Below are 22,882 nucleotides of genomic sequence, written 5' to 3'. Positions count from 1 at the left end.
ACGCACAATGGCAGCAGTGTGTACCATCTACAAGATGCACTGCAGCAACTCACCAAGGCTCCTTAGACAGCACCTTCCAAACCCTCGGCCTCTACCACGTAGAAGGATAAGGGCAGCAAATGCATAGGAACACCACCACCTGCGAGTTCCCCTCCAAGTTACACACCATCCTGACTTGGAACTACATCGCCGTTCCTTCACTGTTGTTGGGTCAGAATCCTGGAACTCCCATCTTAACAGCACTGTGTGTGTACCAACCTCACATGGACTGCAGCGGTTCAAGAAGGCAGCTCACCACCACCTTCTCGAGGGTAATTAGGGATGGGCAATAAATGCTGGCCTAGCCAGCGACGCTCACATCCCATGAATGAATTTAAAAAAAAATCTTGCGGAGGCACCACTGGTGATATCTCTCCAGGGCTTTGAGATGTCTGCTGTATAGTGTCCATGTTTCCGACACATACAGGGGGGCAGGTAACACTGCGGCCCTGTAGACCATGAGCCTGGTGTCAGATTTGAGGTCTTTATCATAAAACACTCTTTTCCTCTGATGATCGAAGGCTGCACTGGCACACTGGAGGCGATGCTGAGTTTCATCATCGATATCTGCCTTTGCTGACAGGAGGCTCCCAAGGTACGAGAGGTGATCCACATTGTCCAGTGGTTCTCCGTGGATCTTGATAGTTGGGGTGCAGTGTTGTGCTGCAGGAGCAGGCTGGTAGAGGACATTTGTCTTCCAGATGTTTAGTTTAAGGTCCATCTTTCATACGCCTCCGCGAATGCTTCGATGAAGGTTTGAAGTTCGGCCTCTGAGTGTGCGCATACGCAAGTGCCGTCAGCGTATTGCAGCTCGATGACAGAGGTTGGGGTGACCTTGGTTCTGGACCGGAAGTGATGTTGGTTAAATAGCTTCCCGCTCGTCCTGTAGAGTAGATTTATGCTGGCAGAGAGCTTCGCGGAGATGAGGTGGAGTGTTGAGGTGATGAAGATGGAAAAGAGCATTGGTGCAATGACACCGTCTTGCTCGACCCCATTTTGCCCTTGTCTTGGGTCAGTGACAGATCCGTTGGCAGGGATTACAACTTGCATGTTGTCGTGCAGCAGCCAAGGATGGTGACGAATTTCTCCGGGCAGCCAAATTTGAGAAGGATGCTCCATAATCCCTCTCGGTTGATAGAGCCTTTGTGAGGACAAAGGCAGCCATATATAAAGCTTGCTGCTGCTCCCTACATTTTTCTTGGAGTTGTCTTGCTGTGAAGATCATGTCCACTGTGCCTTTTGATGGACGGAATCCGCATTGTGATCCGGTGGGAGCTCTTCAGCCACAGGGAGGAGCCGGTTGAGAAGGACTCTTGCGATGACCTTCCCTGTGGCGGACAGCAGGACACCAACTTAAAGAAAAAGAACACAATTGTACAAAGATGGGTGGCGGGTCAGACAATTGGACAGAATATAAGGAACAGCAAAGAATGACCAAAAGATTGATAAGGAGGGAAAAATTAGAGTACGAGAGGAAGCTAGCTAGAAATATAAAAACAGATAGTCAGAGTTTCTATAGATATTTAAAAAAAGAGTTAGCAAAGTGAGCGTTGGTCCTATAGAAAGTGAGTCTGGGGAATTAATAAGGGAAAATAAGATGGCGGCAGATGAACTGAACAGGTATTTTGCATCAGTCTTCACTACTGAGGATACAAGTAACATCCCAGAAATAGCTGTAAATCAGGAAATGGAAGGGAGGGAGGAACCCAAGAAAATTACAATCACCAGGGAAGTGGCACTGAGCAAATTGTTGGAGCTGTGGGCTGACAAGTCCCTGTGTCCTGATGGACTTCATCCTAGGGTCTTAAAAGAAATGGCTAGTGAGATATTTAATACTAAAATAAAAGCAAAATACTGCGGATGCTGGAAATCTGAAACAAAAACAAGAAATGCTGGATTCACTCAGCAGGTCTGGCAGCATCTGTGGAAAGAGAAGTAGAGTTAACGTTTCGGGTCAGTGACCCTTCTTCGAAGAAGAGTCACTGACCCGAAACGTTAACTCTACTTCTCTTTCCACAGATGCTGCCAGACCTGCTGAGTGAATCCGAGATATTTAATACGTTGGTTTTGATTTTCTAAAATTCCCTAGTTTCGGGGAAGGTTCCATTGGATGAGAAAATAGCCAATGTAACTCCTTTATTCAAAAAGGGAAGGAGACAGAAAGCAGGAAACTACAGGCCAGTTAGCTGAACATCTGTCTTCGGGAAAATGCTAGAAGCTATTATTAAAGACATTATAGCAGGGCATTGAGAAAAATTCAAGGTAATCAAGCAGAGTCAACATGGTTTCGTGAAAGAGAAATCATGTTTAACCAATTTATTGGAGCTCTTTGAAGAAATAACATGCTGAAGATAAAGGGGAACTGGTGGATGTACTATACTTAGATTTCCAGAAGGCTAATGATAAGGTGCCACATCAAAGGTTATTGAGGAAAATAAAAGCTCATGGTGTAGGGGGTAACATATTGGCATGGATAGAAGATTGGCTAGCTAACAAGAACAGAAAGTAGGCATAAATGGGTCATTTTCTGGTTGGCAAGATGTGGTGTGCCACAGGGATCAGTGCTGGGGCCTCAACTTTTTACAATTTACCTAAATGACTTGGATGAAGGGATCAAAGGTATGGTTGCTAAATGTGCTGATGATACAAAGATAGGTAAGAAAGTAAGCTGTGAAGAGGACATAGGAGGCCACAAAGGGATATAGATAGGTTAAATGAGTGGGCGATCTGGCAAATGGAGTATCATGTGGAAAAATGTAAAACTGTCCATTTTAGCAGAATGAATAAACAGAAGCAAATTATCGAAATGGTGAGAGATTGCGGAGCTCTGAGATGCAGAGGGATCTCGGTGTCCTTGTGCACGAATCACAAAAGGTTTGTATGCAGGTTCAGCAAGTAATTAGCAAAGCTAACAATGTTATTGTTTATTGTGAAGGGAATTGAATACAAAAGTAGGGAGGTTCCGCTTCAGTTATGCAGGGCATTGGTGAGATCACATCTGGAGTACAGTGTACAGTACTGGTCTCCTTATTTAAGGAAGCATGTAAATGTGTTGGAAGCAGTTCAGAAGTGGTTTACTGGACTGGGCGGGTTGTCTTATGAGGAAATGTTGGACAGGCTAGACTTGTATCATCTGGGAGTTTAGAAGAGTAAGGGGCGACTTAATAGAAACATATAAGATCCTGAGGGGTCTTGACAGGGTGGATGTGGAAAGGATGTTTTGTCTTGTGGTAGAATCTAGAACTAGGGATCACTATTTAAAAATAAGAGGTTGCCCATTTAAGACACAGATGAGGAGAAATTTTTTCTCTGAGTGTCGTGAGTCTTTGGAATTCTCTTCCTCAAAAGGCAGTGGAAGCAGAGTCTTTGAATATTTATAAGACAGAGGTAGACAGATTATTGACAAGCAAGGGGGTGACAGGTTATTGGGGGTAGGCAGTAATGTGGAGTTGAGGTTACAATCAGATCAGCCATGATCTTATTGAATGGCGGAGCAGGCTCGAGGAGCCATTTCCTGCTCCTAATTCCAATGTTTTGTATGACACCCTGGTCCCTTGTGGACATCAACACTTCCCAACCTCTCACCATTTAAGAAAAACTCTGCCTTTCTGTTTTTTCTACCAAAGTGGATAAGTTCACAATTATTCACATTATATTCCATCTGCCATGTTCTTACCACTCATTCAGCATGTCCAATTTCCCTGAAAGCCTCCTCGCATCCTCCTCACAACTTACATTCCCACCTAGTTTTGTCTCATCAGGAAATTTGGAAATATTACATTTAGTTACACCCCTTGTGTTGATTTTATTTTACACCGAACACTACCTCACTCCATCACGAGCCAAGCCTGAAAGTGAAGTCACCTCTGGGCACTTTATTGAACAGTTTGGTGTACAGTGTGGTCAGCTGTAACTAGAAGTGATGCTGTTTCAGCTATACTGTGATAGTGTGTGATGTACACACAGGCCCTGCTCCACTGTCACTGTAAACTGACAAAAACTCCCTTAATACTGCTGTTCTCTCATGAACAAACCACAGTTCAAAATTACAAGGACATTCCTGCAGAGTTAAGAGTTACTGAATGATGACTGTCTTCTATTTCAAGGCCAAATACAGGATATGCTATCCAGTAGAAGCATTACAGAAAAACAATTTTTCAACAACTGTACAAAAAGCCTGGTGAAGCCTGTAAATCAATCCTGATGTGCTCGAAGGGGATAGGTGATTTCTGCCAACTCAGTGTTTATATATTTCATGGGACATGTTTGTGATTCTCAGTGAGAAATTACTTTCTGGAATTGTAGCTGTTTGGACCCAACCCAACAACACAAATCTCTGATGTGCTATGGGTCCAACAGTCATGGGGATTTGACTCTGTTTTGTGAAACTAAACCCCACTTTCTGAACTGGTGATAAGTGAGAGATGGCCAGGGATCTTGATTGCTTCGGATTGGCATTATCGGTTGAATGATTGGATAATCACTAATCAACTGATACGTCATGGCAGCTCGCTCAGTTCTGTGAAACAAAGCGTGTTATAGTTAATGGAGGCATGAAACTGGATCAGAGCATGGCGTGAAACTGGAAACCCCAACAGCTGTCAGTTTCCTGAACAGCATTCAACAGAGAATAAAACATTACAAAGCACAACTCCTGTAGCCCAGCCCCAGCATCCCAGTTAGAAACAGTGACCATGGGTTACCTGGGAGGGAAATGTGTACATGGAGGTTGAATTTTGAAGGATGGGGAGGATCTACCGGATCTTCCACATTTGTTCTCCTCTACATACAGGAATTATTCTCCAGCTGTACACAGTGTCTCATTAAAACCTTAACCCAGAACTCCTGTCCTGCAAGCGATAACAACTATCAACTAAATGGAGCCCTTGCTTACCTGACAGTTCTGGCCTCCATGGAGAGTTACACAGAGACGGCTTGCCTAGTTACTAATGTCCATACAAAACTGGCCATCATACATCAAGTTGTCTGCAAGATTCCAGTTTGCATGGGGAAGTTGGAAGAATGAGGAAGCATGTATTCTTTTCAACTTATCAGGATGGACAGTAAGTAAGATAAGGGAGAACAGGCCGACTTACCGATGTCAGAATCCCCGCCACCAGAGGAGTTCAACTTACGAAATATCTCCTGCTTCTTTGACTTCACCATTGGCGAAGTGTTCTCTAGTTTAGTGAAGAACGCCGGCAAATAGCCCACATTCCCTGGAGATCGCGCCTCACTCCTGGAGAGAGAATACAGCAACACTGTGAGCCATAAAACCAGATGCTCTGAGAATATAACCAAGTCACTCACTGGCAGGCTGGGGGAGGCCATGAAGTAATGAGACCACACTGACAGAACAATTGTATTTTTAACTTCTATATCGGTGTTAAAAGTAGGAGAAGTAGCTCTACAACCAGGCACCACATTCTAATGCGCTCTGATATAAACGGCACACAGATCGACAGAGGAAGATGGATCAATAATTCAACAACAGAAGTCCTTCAAAGAGGAGATAGTTTGGGTACAGACGCGATACAGTCCAACAACAGATAAACAAAGGGCATCCAAAGCTAGAGCTCCCTGGATGTCTAAAGATAAAGAGGTTAAAATGAGACAATTGTAAGGTTCATAATATTACAGAGAACCAAGCTGAAAGTAGAAAATACACAGGAGATCTAAAAAAGTAACAGGAGCAAAGAGAGAATATGAGAATAGAATAGTGACTGACATAAAGGTGACCCCTGAAGTCTTTTATAAACAAATAAATAGTAAAAGGGTACTCAAAGGAAGGGTGGGGCTGATTAGGGACCAAAAAGCTAGATCTTCTTGTAGAGAGCACTGAGTGCTGCTGGAGGGCACAGAGTGTGAAGAAGGGAGTTTGGTAAGTGAGAGGATTTTAAGGGTTAATCTCTCTAAAGACTAGTTTTTGTTTTGTTTACATTTAGCAATTCACTGAAATTACTGTTTAAGTGGAGGCAAGTTAAGTTTCTTGCAGTTTTAAATAGGGGTATACAAACTCTCAGAGTAGCTGCAGCTAGTTAATTAGGTAGCTATCTTAAACTGGTTTCTGAGATCTAGCAATGCTGACACATCATTGTTTTCAGAGAGTATAAATTTAGGGGCCTCTCAGTGATGCTTGTCTGCAGAGTGCTGCTGGAGGGCACAGAGTGTGAAGAAGGGAGTTTGGTAAGTGAGGGAGTTCACTAAGGTGAGGAACTTTAAATTAATTAAGAGAAAATAAATAGAATTAAATTAACACAATAAAGATGGCAGGACAGGTGATATGTTGCGGCTGCAGTATGGGGGAGCTCTTGAATGCCACAGTAAACCGTGACAACCACGTTTGTAGTGCGGTTTGAGATGCTTTGGCTCAGTGTCATTGAACTGGCGGCTGAGCTGCAGACACTGTGATGCATCAGGGAGGGGGAAAGTTACCTGGACACTTGGTTCCAGAAGGCAGTCACACCCCTCACGATAAGGTCATCTGTTTTGGTCAGGGACAGGAGGGTGTGACTGCGAGTCAGGCAGGTAAGGGGATTGAGAAGGTGGGAGTGGAGGAGCCTCAGCCCTTGCAATTGAGCAACAAGTTTGAGGTGCTTGCAGCTCATATGGACAAGAGTGAGGGCTGTAGTGTAGATGAACAGACTGACCATGGCACCATGGTACAGGAAGCCATTCAAGTGGGGGAAGCAAAAGCAAAGTAGTGGTAGTTGGGGACAGCATTGTGAGGGGATTGACACTGTTCTCTGAAGTAAACAGCAAATGTCCAGACGGCTGTGTTGCCTGCCTTGTGCCAGGGTTCAGGACATCTGCTCAGGACTGATGAGGAACTTACAGTGGGAGAACAAAGAACAGTACAGCACAGGAACAGGCCATTCGGCCCTCCAAGCCTGCCTAAACTAACACCTTCTGCACTTCCGGGGCCCATATCCCTCTGTTCCCTTCCTATTCATGTATCTGTCATGATGTCTCTTAGACGTCTCTATCGTATCTGCTTCCACCACCTCCCCTGGCAGCAAGTTCCAGGCACTCACCACCCTCTGTGTAAAAAACTTGCCTCGCACATCCCCTCTAAACTTTGCCCCTCGCACTTAAACATATGTCCCCTAGTAACTGACTCTTCCACCCTGGGAAAAAGCTTCTGACTATCCACTCTATCCATGCCGCTCATAACTTTGTAAACCTCTATCATGTCGCCCCTCCACCTCCGTCGTTACAGTGAAAACAATCCGAGTTTTTCCAACCTCTCCTCATAGCTAATGCCCTCCAGACCAGGCAACATCCTGGTAAATCTCCTTGTACCCTCTCCAAAGCCTCCACATCCTTCTGGTAGTGTGGTGACCAGAATTGCACGCAATATTCTAAGTGTGGCCGAACTAAGGTTCTGTACAGCTGCAACATGACTTCCCAATTTTTATACTCTATGCCCCGACCGATGAAGGCAAGCATGCCGTATGCCTTCTTGACTACCTTATCCACCTGCGTTGCCACTTTCAGTGACCTGTGGACCTGTACGCCCAGATCTCTCTGCCTGTCAATACTCCTAAGGGTTCTGCCATTTACTGTATACCTCCCACCTGCATTAGACCTTCCAAAATGCATTACCTCACATTTGCCCGGATTAAACTCCATCTGCCATTTCTCTGCCCAAGTCTCCAACCGATCTATATCCTGCTGTATCCTCTGACAATCCTCATCATTATCCGCAACTCCACCAACCTTTGTGTCGTCCGCAAACTTACTAATCAGACCAGCTACATTTTCCTCCAAATCATTTATATATACTACAAACAGCAAAGGTCCCAGCACTGATCCCTGCGGAACACCACTAGTCACATCCCTCCATTCAGAAAAACACCCATCTACTGTTACCCTCTGTCTTCTATGACTGAGCTAGTTCTGTATCCATCTTGCCAGCTCACCTCTGATCCCATGTGACTTCACCTTTTGCACCAGTCTGCCATGCGGGACCTTGTCAAAGGCTTTACTAAAGTCCATATAGACAACATCCACCGCCCTTCCCTCATCAATCATCTTCGTCACTTCCTCAAAAAACTCAATCAAATTAGTAAGACACGACCTCCCCTTCACAAAACCAGGCTGTCTCTCACTAATATGTTTGTTTGTTTCCGAATGGGAGTAAATCCTGTCCCGAAGAATCCTCTCTAATAGTTTCCCTGCCACTGACATAAGGCTCACCGGCCTAGAATTTCCTGAATTATCCTTGCCACCCTTCTTAAACAAAGGAACAACATTGGCTATTCTCCAGTCCTCTGGTACCTCACCTGTAGCCAATGAGGATGCAAAGATTTCTGTCAAGGCCCCAGCAATTTCCTCCCTTGCCTCCCTCAGTATTCTAGGGTAGATCACATCAGGCCCTGGGGACTTATCTACCTTAATGCTTTGCAAGACACCCAACACCTCCTCCTTTTTGACAATGAGATGACTGAGACTATCTGCACTCCCTTCCCTAGGCTCATCATCCACCAAGTCCTTCTCTTTGGTGAATACTGATGCAAAGTACTCATTTAGTACCTCACCCATTTCCTCTGGCTCCACACATAGATTCTCATCTCTGTCCTTGAGTGGGCCAACCCTTTCCCTGGTTACCCTCTTGCTCTTTATATACATATATATGGGATTTTCTTTAATCCTGTTTGCCAATGACTTTTCATGACCCCTTTTAGCCCTCCTAACTCCTTGCTTACGTTCCTTCCTACTGTCTTTATATTCCTCAGGTGCTTCATCTGTTCCTAGCCTTCCAGCCCTGACAAATGCTTCCTTTTTCTTTTTGACTAGGCTCACAATATCCCGTGTTATCCAAGCTTCCAGAAACTTGCCAAACTTGTCTTTCTCCCTCACAGGAACATGCTGGTCCTGGATTCTAATCAGCTGACGTTTGAAAGACTCCCACATGTCAGATGTTGATTTACCCTCAAACAGCCGCCCCCAATCTAAGTTCTTCAGTTCCTGCCTAATATTGTTATAATTAGCCTTCCCCCAATTTAGCACCTTCACCCGAGGACTACTCTTATCTTTATCCACAAGTACCTTAAAACTTATGGAATTATGGTCACTGCTCCCGAAATGCTCCCCCACTGAAACTTCGACCACCTGGCCGGGCTCATTCCCCAATACCAGGTCCAGAATGGCCCCATCCCTAGTTGGACTATCTACATACTGTTTCAAGAAGCCCTCCTGGAGGGGGAGGATCCAGTCATCGTGGTCCATGTAGGTACCAATGACATAGATGGGACAAGGAAATATGTTCTGCATAGTCAGTATGAGGAGCTGGGCATCAAATTAAGCAGAACCTCAAACGTACCCATCTCTGCATTATTACTTGAGCCACATGCAAATTGGAGTAGGGCAAATAAGATTAAAGAAATTACTGCATGGCTCAAAGACTGGTGTAGTTGATGTGGGTTCTGGTTCGTGAGTCACTGGCACCATTACTGGGGAAAGCGGGGGCTGTATCGTTGGGACAGTCTACACCCGAACCGTACCGGGAACAGTGTTCTAGCGAGCTGCAGAACTAGGGAAACAGAGGGGTTTAAACCAAATACTGGGAGAAAGGGATCAAACTTAGGAAGATGTGGTAAATCAAAGAGTAGAGACAAGGCAAGAGAGAGAGGTATTAATATGGGAAAAGATAAACAGACTGTGAAAGGAAGGGATAGTGAGTACAAATCTAAGAGTAAACAGCAGACAAGGCTAGAGGTTACAAAAATAATAAAACGACAAAACTAAAGGCTCTGTATCTGAATGCAAGTAGCATTTGAAACAAAACAGATGAACTGATAGCACAAATAGAAATAAATAAGTACAATCTGATAGCCATTACAGAGACATGGCTGCAGGATGACATTGATGGGAACCTAAATATTGAAGGGTACATGACATTTAGGAAGGGCAGGATGCTAGGAAAAAGTGGAAGGGTGGCTCTGTTAATTAATGATGGTATTAGCACAATAGAGAAGGATGACCGAGATTCAGGAAACCAGGATGTAGAAGCGGTTTGGGGTTGAGATTAGAAATGAAGGTGGCAAGAAATCACTTGTGGGAGTGGTATACAGTAACAGTAACCACATGGTAGGATAGGGTATAAAGCAAGAAATAATGGATGCTTGTCAGAAAGTTACGGCAATAATCATGGGGGATTTTCATCTACATGTTGACTGGAAAAATCAGATGGGCAAAGGTAGCCTAGATGTGGAATTCATAGAATGTTTTCCGGATAGTTTCTGAGAACAGCACGTTCTGGAGCCAACCAGACAGCAGTCTGGTATTGTGCAACATGATGCATCATGTAATTGATGACCTTATTGTGAAGGTGCCCCGAGGCAGCAGCGATCATAATATGATTGAATTTTACATTCAGTTTGAGGTAGAGAAAAGAGGGTCTAAGACTAATAATTTAAAGTTAAATAAAGGCAATTATGAGGGCATGAAAGCAGAACTAGCAAAAATGAACTGGTAAAGTAGGTTACGGGATAGGTCAAGAAAGATGCAGTGGCAGACATTTAAGGGGATATTTCAGAATACACAGAATAGATACATTCCAACGAGACAGGAAAATTCCAAGGAGAGGACCCACCATCCGTGGTTAACTAAAAAAGTTAAAGATAATATCAAACTTAAAGAAAAAGCACATAATGCCCAAAGATGGGTGGCGGGTCAGAAGATCTGACAGAACATAAAAAGCAGCAAAGAATGACTAGAAGGTTAATAAGGAGGGAAAAATTAGAGTGCGAAAGAAAGCTAGCTAGAAATATAAAAAGGTATTGGTCCTATAGAAAGTGAGTCTGGGGAATTAATAAGGGAAAATAAGGAGATGACTTCCTCCTGAAGTCCCCAGCATCGCAGATGCCCGTCTTCGGCTGATTCGATTCACTCCGCATGATGTTAAGAAACGACTGAAGGCACTGGATACTGCAAAGGCTATGGGCCCTGACAACATTCCAGCAATAGTAGTGAAGACCTGTGCTCCAGAACTTGTTGCGCCCCTAGCCAAGCTGTTCCAGTACAGCTACAACATTGGCATTTACCCTGCAATGTGGAAAATTGCTCAGGTATGTCCTGTACACAAAAAGGAGGACAAATAAAACCCGGCCAATTACCGCCCCATCAGTCTACTCTCAATCATCAGTGAAGTGATGGAAGGTGTTGTCGGCAGTGCTATCAAGCGGCACTTGCTTAGCAATAACGTGCTCACTGACGCTCAGTTTGGGTTCCTCCAGGGCCACTCAGCTCCTGACCTCATTACAGCTTTGGTTCGAACATGGACAAAAGAGCTGAAACTCAAGAGGTGAGGTGAGAGTGACTGCCCTTGACATCAAGGCGGTATTTGACCAAGTATGGCATCAAAGAGCCACAGCAAAACTGGAGTAAATGGGAATCGGGGGACAAACACTCTGCTGGTTGGAGTTGTACCTAGCACAAAGGAAGATGGTTGTGGTTGTTGGAGGTCAATCATCTCAGCTCCAGGAGATCACTGCAGCGGTTCCGCAGGATAGTGTCCTAGGCCCGACCATCTTCAACTACTTCATCAATGATCTTCCTTCAATCACAAGGTCAGAAGTGGGGATGTTCACTGATGATTGCACAACGTTCAGCACCATTTGTGACTCCTCAGATACTGAAGCAGTCCGTGCAGAAATGCAGCAAGACCTGGACAATATCCAGGCTTGGGCTGATAAGTGGCAAGTAACATTTGCGCCACACAAGTGCCAGGCAATGACCATCTCCAACAAGAGAGAATCTAACCATCTCCCCTTGACATTCAATGGCATTACCGTCGCTAAATCCCCCACTATCAACATCCTAGGGGCTACCATTGACCAGAAACTGAACTGGAGTAGCCCTATAAATACCGTGGCTACAAGAGCAGGTCAGAGGCTAGGAATCCTGCGGCAAGTAACTCACCTCCTGACTCCCCAAAGCCTGTCCACCATCTACAAGGCACAAGTCAGGAGTGTGATGGAATACTCTCCACTTGCCTGGATGGGTGCAGCTCCAAGAACACTCAAGAAGCTCGATACCATCCAGAACAAAGCAGCCCGCTTGATTGGCACACCATCCACAAACATTCACTCCCTCCACCACCGATGCACAGTGGCAGCAGTGTGCACCATCTACAAGATGCACTGCAGCAACGCACCAAGGCTCCTTAGACAGCACCTTCCAAACCCGCGACCTCTTACCAACTAGAAGGACAAGGGCAGCAAATGCATGGAAACACCACCTGCAAGTTCCCCTCCAAGTCACACACCATCCTGACTTGGAACTATATCACCGTTCCTTCACTGTCGCTGGGTCAAAATCCTGGAACTCCCTTCCTAACAGCACTGTAGGTGTACCTACCTCACATGGACTGCAGCGGTTCAAGATGGCAGCTCATGACCACCTTCTCAAGAAAATTAGGGATGGGCAATAAATGCTGGCATAGCCAGTGACGCCCACATCCCATGAATGAATAAAAAAAAATCCAGGACAAAGCAGCCTGCTTGATTGGAACCCCATCCACAAACATTCCCTCCCTCCACCACCGACGCACAGTAGCAGCAGTGTGTACCATTTACAAGATGCACTGCAGTAACTCGCCAAGTTTCCTTCGACAGGACCTTCCAAACCCATGACCTCTACCACCTAGAAGAACAAGGGCAGAGATGTTTGGGAAAACCACCACCTGCAAGTTCCCCTCCAAGCCACACACCATCCTGACTTGGAACTATATCACCGTGCCTTCACTGTCGCTGGGTCAAAATCCTTCCTAACAGCACTGTAGGTGCAGCTACCCACACGGATTGCAGCGGTTCAAGAACACCACTTTCTCAAGGGCAACTAGGGATGGACAATAAATGCTGGCCTAGCCAGTGATGCCCACATCCCATGAACGAATTAAAAAAAAAAGATGAATTGAACAGACATTTTGCATCGGTCTTCACTATAGAGTATACAAGTAACATACCAGAAATAGCTGTAAATCAGGAAATGAAGGGAGGGAGGAACTCAAGAAAATTACAATCATCAGGGAAGTGAGCAAACTGTTACAGTCGCGGTTTGACAAGTCCCCGGGTCCTGAAGGACTTCATCCTAGAGTTTTAAAAGAAGTGGCTAGTGAGACAGTTGATGCGTTGGTTTTATTTTCCAACATTCCCTATATTTGGGGAACGTTCTATTGGATTGGCAAATAGCCAATGTCTGTCACTCGAGAATTGGCCTTTATAGCCACTCCAGGCGCTGCTCCACAAATCACTGACCACCTCCAGGCGCTTACCCATCGTCTCCCGAGACAAGGAGGAAGAAGAGGAAGAGGAGGAAGAAGGAGGAAGGAGAAGGAAGAAGGAGGAGGAAGGAGGAGGAAGGAGGAGGAAGGAGGAGGAGGAGGAAGGAGGAGGAGGAGGGAGGAGGAGGAAGGAGGAGGAAGGAGGAGGAAGAGGGAGGAAGGAGGAGGAAGAGGGAGGAAGGAGGAGGAAGAGGGAGGAAGGAGGAAGGGGAAGAGGAAGAAGACGACGAAGAGGCAGTGAGGGGCAAGAGTTCCTGGAGTGTGTCCAGGAAAATTTTCTACAGCTCTATCAGAACCTCCCTGCTCTTATATTCTATGCCTCGGCTAATAAAGGCATGTATCCCATATGCCTTCCTAACCACCTTATCTACCTGTGCTGCTGCCTTCAGTGATCTATGGACAAGTGCACCAAGGTACCCCTGACCCTCTGTACTTCCTAGGGTCCTACCATGCATTGCGTATTCCCTTGCCTTGTTAGTCCTCCCAAAATGCATCACCTCACACTTCTCAGGATTAAATTCCATTTGCCACTGCTCTGCCCATTTTACCAGCCCATCTACATCGTCCTGTAATCTAAGTCTTTCCTCCTCACTATTTACAACACCACCAATTTTCGTGTCATCTGTGAACTTACTGATCATACCTCCTATATTCACGTCTAAATCATTAATGTACACTACAAACAGCAAGGGTCCCAGCACCGATCCCTGTGGTACACCACTGATCACAGGCTTCCACTCGCAAAAACAACCATAGAACATAGAACAGTACAGCACAGGCCCTTCGGCCCACGATGTTGTGCCGAACCTTTAACCTACTCTAGGATCAAGCTACCTACATACCCTTCATACTACTATCATCCATGTACCTATCCAAGAGTCGCTTAAATGTCCCTAATGTATCTGCTTCTACTACCACCGCTGGCAGTGCATTCCACGCACCCACCACTCTCTGTGTAAAGAACCTACCTCTGACATCTCCCCGAAACCTTCCTCCAATCACCTTATAATTATGCCCCCTGGTGATAGCCCTTTCCACCCTGGGAAAAAGTCTCTGACTATCCACTCTATCTATGCCTCTCATCATCTTGTACCCCTCTATCAAGTCACCTCTCATCCTTCTACGCTCCAATGAGAAAAGCCCTAGCTCCCTCAACCTTTCTTCGTAAGACATGCCCTCCAGTCCAGGCAGCATCCTGGTAAATCTCCTCTGCACCCTCTCTAAAGCTTCCACATCCTTCCTATAATGAGGCGACCAGAACTGAACGCAATATTCCAAGTGTGGTCGAACCAGGGCCTTATAGAGCTGCAGCATAACCTCGCGGCTCTTCAACTCAATCCCCCTGTCAATGAAAGCCAACACACCATACGCTTTCTTAACAACCCTATCAACTTGGGTGGCAACCCTTGACCATCTGCCTCCTGCCACTAAGCCAATTTTGGATCCAATTTGCCAAATTGCCCTGGATCCCATGGGCTCTTACCTTCTTAACCACCCTCCCATGCGGGACCTTATCAAAAGCCTTACTGAAGTCCATGTAGACTACATCAACTGCATTACCCTCATCTACACATCTAGTCACCTCCTCGAAAAATTCAATCAAGTTTGTTGAACACGATCTTCCCCTGACAAAGCTAAGCTGACTATCCCTGATTAATCCCTGCCTCTCCAAGTGGAGATTAATCCAGTCCCTCAGAATTTTTTCCAATAGTTTCCGTACCACTGATGTTAGACTCACCGTCCTGTAATTACCTGGCTCATCCCCACCACACTTCTTGAATAATGGTACCACATTCACTGTCCTCCAGTCCTCTGGTACGTCTCCTGTGGCCAGAGAGGGTTTGAAAATTTGTGTCAGAGCCCCTGCTATCTCCTCCCTGGCCTCACATAACAGCCTGGGTATATACCTCATCTGGGCCTGGGGATTTATCCACTTTTAAACCTTCTAAAACAGCAAATACTTCCTCCCTTTCAATGTTAATTTATTCAAGTATATCACAATTCCCCTCCCTAATCTCTACACCTACATCGTCCTTCTTCATAGTGAAAACAGATGAAAAGTAATCATCTAAAACCTCACCTATGTCCTCCGGCTCCACACACAGATTGCCACTCTGATCCCGAATGGGCCCTGTTCTTTCCCTGGTTATCCCCTTGCCCTTAATATACTTAGAAAAAGCCTTGTGATTTTCCTTTATCTTGCCCGCCAGTGAAAACAAATCCAGAGCTCCCTGGATGACAAAAAAGGTAGAGATTGAGATAAAGAAGAAAAAGTGTGCTTATGACAGATGCCAGGCAGAAGATACTATTGAGAACCAGGCTGAATATTGAAGGTCCAGAGGGGAAGTCATAGAGTCATGGAGTTATACAGCACAGCAACAAGCCATTCGGCCCTTCGTATCTGTGCTGGCCATCTAGCACCTATCTATTCTAATCCCATTTTCCAACACTTCAAGTGAAAAAGCAAATAAGAGAAGCAAAGAGAGAGCATGAAAGAGACTGGCAGTTAACATTAAAAGAAATCCCAAAGTTTTCTACAGACATATAAATAGTAAAAAGGTGGTAAAAAGAGGAGTTGGGCCGATTATTGACCAGAAAGGGGATTTACGCACGGAGGCAGAGGGCACAGCTGAGGTATTAAATGAATACTTTGCATCTGTCTTTACTAAGGAAGAAGATGCAACCTAGGTAATGGTTAAAGAAGTGGCAATTCAGACACGAGAAGGGCTTAAATTGATAAGGAGGATATTGGCTGGCATGGAAAGAGAACCAGGACCGGATGAGATGCATCCAAGGATACTGAGGGTGGAAATTGCGGAGGCATTGACCATAATTTTTCAGTCTTCCTTAGACTCAGGGATGGTGCCAGAGGACTGGAGAATTGTAAACATTACACCCCTGTTCAAAAAAGGGCTTTATTAATAGGGGCATCGAGTACAAGAGCAAGGAGGTTTTGTTGAACTTGTACAAGACATCTGAACAGAGCTGGGACAAATTTCCTTGCGGGGCGATTTGCTAGTGCGACTTGGAAGGGTTTAAACTAACATGGCAGGGGTGTGTGAACCAGGAGATAATACAAGAGAGGATTACCAAGGTGCAGAGAGTTGGAAAAGACAGGTAGCACCAGAGTAGGAAATGGCAAGGTATTAGGTGGGGTCACAGTGAGAGTATTAGCCAGTACTAGAGAAGGGAGTAGTTCCGTATTAGATGGGAGTGGACTGAGAAGGACAACGAGGAATGCAAAGGTAGGATTACAATGCACGTGTGTAAACACACAAAGTGCGGCGAATATGATTGGTCAGCTAGAAACACAAATATCTGTATGGGAATATGATGCAGTGGCAATAACGGAAACATGGCTTAAAAATGGTGGGGGCTGGGCGCTTAATAAACAAGGATATAAAGTGTTCAGAAAAGATAGAGAAGGAAAAAAGGGAGGTAGGGTGGCAGTCCTGATTAGGGAAGACATTGCAGTGCTGAAAAGGGAGGATGTCCTTGAAGGGGCAAGGACAGAATCCATTTGGTTAGAGTTGAGGAGCAAAAAGGGCATGATCATGCAACTGGGGGTATTCTTTAGGCCTCCAAATAGTGGGAGAGAGAGAAATAGAGAAGTAAAGCTGCAGAGAAATCACAGAGATGTGCAAGAACGAAAGACTGGTGATACTGGAGGACATGAAGTCCCCAAATATTGATTGGGATAATTTTAGAGTAAAGGGTAAGGAGGGGGACTAATTTCTAAAATGTGTTCAGACATTCACGGAGAAGACTCGGAGGGCAGAGTTCCAGACCGGTAAGTATAAAAAACTTACCTCTGGTAAAAAAAAAACTGAAAAGTGACGTCACAGGAAAGCTGTGACCTGATTGGCTGGTAGGTAATTTGTACTGAATTTGAAAATAAAACATTGGTCAAAATTGATTAAAACCCGAATTAACTAACTAATAAGTAGAGTAACTAAACCAGAGGGAGGAGATTATTGTATTTAGTCAGCATTTAATATTTATAGTCGGAATCTAACACTAGGGACCATATAGTTAATTATAACAATTTAGTAAGGATTTAATAAGTATTTATTTATTTTATATTAATGAATTAAATAGTGCTAGAAATGTCAGTTAGAGGGGTGAAATGCTTCACCTGTGAGATGTGGGGGGTCCGTGACGCTTCCAGCGTTCCGGGCGACTACATCTGCTGGAAGTGTACCCAGTTGCAGCTCCTCACAGACCACATGGATCGATTGGAGCGGCAACTGGATGCACTTAGGAGCATGCAGATGGCGGACAGCATCATAGACAGGAGTTTTAGAGAAGTGGTTACACCCAAGGTGCAGGCAGATAGATGGGTGAATGCTAAAAGGGGCAGGCAATCAGTGCAGGAATCCCCTGTGGCTATCCCCCTCTTTAACAAGTATACCGTTTTGGATACTGTTGGGGGGGATGGCCTATCAGGGGAAAACAGCAGCAGCCAGAGCAGTGGCACCAAGGCTGGCACTGTTGTTCAGCAGGGAGGGACAAAGTGCAGAAGAGCAACAGTTATAGGGGACTCTATAGTCAGGGGCACAGATAGGCGCTTCTGTGGATGTGAAAGAGACTCCAGGATGGTATGTTGCCTCCCTGGTGCCAGGGTCAAGGATGTCTCTGAACGGACAGAGGGCATTCTGAAGGGGGAGGGTGAACAGCCAGAGGTTGTGGTACACATCGGTACCAACGACATAGGCAGGAAGAGTGATGAGGTCCTGCAGGGGGAGTTAAGGGAGTTAGGTAGAAAGTTAAAAGACAGGACCTCCAGGGTTGTAATCTCGGGATTACACCCTGTGCCACGTGCCAGTGAGGCTAGAAATAGGAAGATAGTGCAGCTAAACACGTGGCTGAGCAGCTGGTGTAGAAGGGAGGGTTTCAGATATCTGGACCATTGGGATCTCTTCAGGGACAGATGGAACCTGTACAAGAAGGACGGGTTGCATCTAAACTGGAGGGGCACAAATATCCTGGCTGCGCGGTTTGCTAGCGTCACTCGGGAGGGTTTAAACTAGTGTGGCAGGGGGGTGGGAACCAAAGCAGTAGGACAGCAAGTGAAATAAATGAGGGGGAACTAGTAAATAAGGCCAGTAAGACCAAGAGGAAGAGCAGGCAGGGAGATGTTGTTGAGCACAGCGGGACTGGTGGTCTGAAGTGCATTTGTTTCAATGCAAGAAGTATAACAGGTAAGGCAGATGAACTTAGAGCTTGGATTAGTACTTGGAACTATGATGTTGTTACTATTACAGAGACTTGGTTGAGGGAAGGACAGGATTGGCAGCTAAATGTTCCAGGATTTAGAAGCCTCAGGCGGGATAGAGGGGGATGTAAAAGGGGTGCGGGAGTTGCATTACTGGTTAAGGAGAATATCTCAGCTGTACTGCGGGAGGACACCTCGGAGGGGTCATGCAGCGAGACAATATGGGTGGAGCTCAGGAATAGGAAGGGTGCAGTCACGATGTTGGGGGTTTACTACAGGCCTCCCAACAGCCAGCGGGAGGTAGAGGAGCAGATATGTAGACAGATTTTTGGAAAGATGTAAAGGTAACAGGGTTGTAGTGGTGGGTGATTTTAACTTCCCCTATATTGACTGGGACTCACTTAGTGCTAGGGGCTTGGATGGGGCAGAATTTGTGAGGAGCATCCAGAAGGGCTTCTTGAAACAATACGTAGATAGTCCAACTAGGGATGGGGCCATTCTGGACCTGGTATTGGGGAATGAGCCCGGCCAGGTGGTCAAAGTTTCAGTAGGGGAGCATTTCGGGAACAGTGACCATAATTCCATAAGTTTTAAGGTACTTGTGGATAAGGATAAGAGTAGTCCTCGGGTGAAGGTGCTAAATTGGGGGAAGGCTAATTATAACAATATTAGGCAGGAACTGAAGAACTTAGATTGGGGGCGGCTGTTTGAGGGTAAATCAACATCTGACATGTGGGAGTTTGGCAAGTTTCAGGAACCTTGGATAATGCGAGATATTGTGAGCCTCGTCAAAAAGAAAAAGGAAGCATTCATAAGGGCTGGAAGGCTAGGAACAGACGAATCCCTTGAGGAATATAAAGACAGTAGGAAGGAACTTAAGCAAGGAGTCAGGAGGGCTAAAAGGGGTTATGAGAAGTCATTGGCAAACAGAGTTAAGGAAAATCCCAAGGCTTTTTATACGTATATAAAGAGCAACTCCAGGCGCTGCTCCATACACCACTGACCACCTCCAAGCACTTACCCATTGTCTCTCGAGATAAGGAGGCCAAAGAAGAATAAAGAGCAAGAGGGTAACCAGGGAAAGGGTTGGCCCACTCAAGGACAGAGAAGGGAATCTATGTGTGGAGCCAGAGGAAATGGACGAGGTACTAAATGAGTACTTTGCATCAATATTCACCAAGGAGAAGGACTTGGTGGATGATGAGCCTGGGGAAGGGAGTGCAGATAGTCTCAGTCATCTCATTATCAAAAAGGAGGAGGTGTTGGGTGTCTTGCAAAGCATTAAGGTAGATAAGTCCCCAGGGCCTAATGGGATCTACCCCAGAATACTGAGGGAGGCAAGGGAGGAAATTGCTGGGGCCTTGACAGAAATCTTTGCATCCTCATTGGCTACAGGTGAGGTCCCAGAGGACTGGAGAATAGTCAATGTTGTTCCTTTGTTTAAGAAGGGTAGCAAGGATAATCCAGGAAATTATAGGCCGGTGAGCCTTACATCAGTGGTAGGGAAATTATTAGAGAGGATTCTTCGGGACAGGATTTACTCCCATTTGGAAACAAATGGACTTATTAGCGAGAGACAGCATGGTTTTGTGAAGGGGAGGTCGTGTCTCACTAATTTGATTGAGTTTTTTGAGGAAGTGACAAAGATGATTGATGAAGGAAGGGCAGTGGATGTTTTCTATATGGACTTCAGTAAAGCCTTTGACAAAGTCCCTCATGGCAGACTGATACAAAAGGTGAAGTCACATGGGATCAGAGGGGAGCTGACAAGATGGATACAGAACTAGCTCAGTCATAGAAGACAGAGGATAACAGTGGATGGGTGCTTTTCTGAATGGAAGGATGTGACTAGTGGTGTTCCGCAGGGATAAGTGCTGGGACCTTTGCTCTTTGTAGTATATATAAATGATTTGGAGGAAAATGTAGCTGGTCTGATTAGTAAGTTTGCGGACGACACAAAGGTTGGTGGAGTTGCGGACAGTGATGAGGATTGTCAGAGGATACAGCAGGATATAGATCGGTTGGAGACTTGGGTGGAGAAATGGCAGATGGTGTTTAATCCGGACAAATGTGAGGTAATGCATTTTGGAAGGTCTAATGCAGGTGGGAAGTATACAGTAAATGGCAGAACCCTTAGGAGTATTGACAGGCAGAGAGATCTGGGTATACAGGTCCACAGGTCACTGAAAGTGGCAACGCAGGTGGATAAGGTAGTCAAGAAGGCATTTGGCATGCTTGCCTTCATCGGTTGGGGCATAGAGTATAAAAATTGGCAAGTCATGCTGCAGCTGTACAGAACTTTAGTTCGGCCACACTTAGAATATTGTAGAATTCTGAACGCCACACTACCAGAAGAACGTGGAGGCTTTGAAGAGGGTATAGAAGAGGTTTACCAGGATGTTGCCTGGTCTGGAGGGTATTAGCGATGAGGAGAGGTTGGAAAAACCCGGATTGTTTTTACTGGAACGACGGAGGTGGAGGGGCGACATGATAGAGGTTTACAAAGTTATAAGTAGCATGGACAGAGTGGATAGTCAGAAGCTTTTTCCCAGGGTGGAAGAGTCAGTTTTAGAATTAGAATATTACAGCGCAGTACAGGCCCTTCAGCCCTCGATGTTGCGCCGATCATCTGACCTACCATATTCCATTTACATCCATATGTCTATCCAATGACCACTTAAATGCCCTTAAAGTTGGCGAGTCTACTACTGTTGCAGGCAGGGCGTTCCACGCCCCTACTACTCTCTGCGTAAAGCAACTACCTCTGACATCTGTCCTATATCTTTCACCCCTCAACTTAAAGCTATGTCCCCTCGTGTTTGCCATCCTCATCCGAGGAAAAAGACTCTCACTATCCACCCTATCTAACCCTCTGATTATCTTGTATGTCTCTATTAAGTCACCTCTCCTCCTCCTTCTCTCTAACGAAAACAACCCCAAGTCCCTCAGCCTTTCCTCGTAAGACCTTCCTTCCATACCAGGCAACATCCTAGTAAATCTCCTCTGCACCCTTTCCAAAGCTTCGACATCCTTCCTATAATGCGGTGAACAGAACTGCACGCAATACTCCAGGTGCGGCCTCACCAGAGTTTTGTACAGCTGCATCATGACCCCGTGGCTCTGAAACTCGATCCCCCTACTAATAAAGGCTAACACACCATATGCCTTCTTAACAGCCCTATTAACCTGGGTAGCAACTTTCAGGGATTTATGTACCTGGATACCAAGATCTCTCTGCTCATCTACACTACCAAGAATCTTCCCATTAGCCCAGTACTCTGCATTGCTGTTACTCCTTCCAAAGTGAATCACATCACACTTCTCCGCATTAAACTCCATTTGCCATCTCTCAGCCCAGCTCTGCAGCCTATCTATGTCCCTCTGTACCCTACAACACCCTTCGACACTATCCACAACTCCACCGACCTTCGTGTCATCCGCAAATTTACTAACCCACCCTTCTACACCCTCATCCAGGTCGTTTATAAAAATGACAAACAGCAGTGGCCCCAAAACAGAACCTTGCGGTACACCACTAGTAACTAAACTCCAGGATGAACATTTGCCATCAACCACCACCCTCTGTCTTCTTTCAGCTAGCCAATTTCTGATCCAAAGCTCTAAATCACCTTCAACCCCATACTTGCGTATTTTCTGCAATAGCCTACCGTGGGGAACCTTATCAAACGCCTTACTGAAATCCATATACACCAGAGTGTATATACATATAGAGTAAACCCTAACAGAAAATCCGGAGCGGAACCCCGTAGGCGGTCATGTGTCACCTTTGGCATGTTTCCGGCAGTTCCTGCAGCCATACTGGTGCCAAACGTCGTGTCCTGCACTCCTTTGGACCCCACCAGAAAGGCCGAGAGGGGGGTTTTGACGACTGGGCAACTCTCAACCTCCATAAATTTGCCCAGGCATGCGCCATGGAGAGGTCACTCCATAGTTGCCTCACAGCGACTGAAACAACACGGAAGGCAGCAGTTACGGGTTATAAGTCCAGATAAATTGGCGTAGAAACTGGGCGCCACGGGTTGCCTTTGTCGGTGGGAGAGGTCATTGCACCTCACTGGACAGCTACCGCCCGCCTCAAACCGGGCAGCCCCCGGTCAATAAGGTTCTGTCCCGCCACAGTCTGCCTGCTTCAATGGGTGCTTGGAGCTCAGGGTCATTGCCCGAAAGGTGGACTGACACACCGCACCAAACAACATGAAAAAAGGAAAGAAGGTACCAGCCCTTCGCTTTGCAAGCTGGAACGTCAGAACTATGTGTCCTGGCCTGTCGGAAGACCTTACACAAATCAACGATTCTCGGAAGACCGCCATCATTAACAA

The 22,882-nt window shown here is 45.8% G+C and overlaps 1 protein-coding gene across 17 annotated transcripts in view; it reads right to left on the bottom strand.

Annotated features, from left to right (window-relative positions):
• The window catches only part of ncor1 (nuclear receptor corepressor 1), a 489,622-nt gene that overhangs the window by 60,774 nt on the left and 405,966 nt on the right, over positions 1-22,882 (bottom strand). For 14 of the 17 annotated variants that reach the window (XM_068010846.1, XM_068010851.1, XM_068010848.1 and 11 more), the window contains one exon: positions 5,136-5,278. In XM_068010846.1, coding sequence (XP_067866947.1) covers positions 5,136-5,278 — 143 coding nt within the window. The remainder of the gene's footprint in view (positions 1-5,135; positions 5,279-22,882) is intronic. The other 3 variants (XM_068010853.1, XM_068010855.1, XM_068010857.1) reach the window with 1 other exon arrangement.

Source organism: Heterodontus francisci, chromosome 30, assembly GCF_036365525.1.
Source record: "Heterodontus francisci isolate sHetFra1 chromosome 30, sHetFra1.hap1, whole genome shotgun sequence".
Classification (NCBI taxonomy): Eukaryota; Metazoa; Chordata; class Chondrichthyes; order Heterodontiformes; family Heterodontidae; genus Heterodontus; species Heterodontus francisci.
This window is presented reverse-complemented; position numbering and strand designations above follow the sequence as displayed.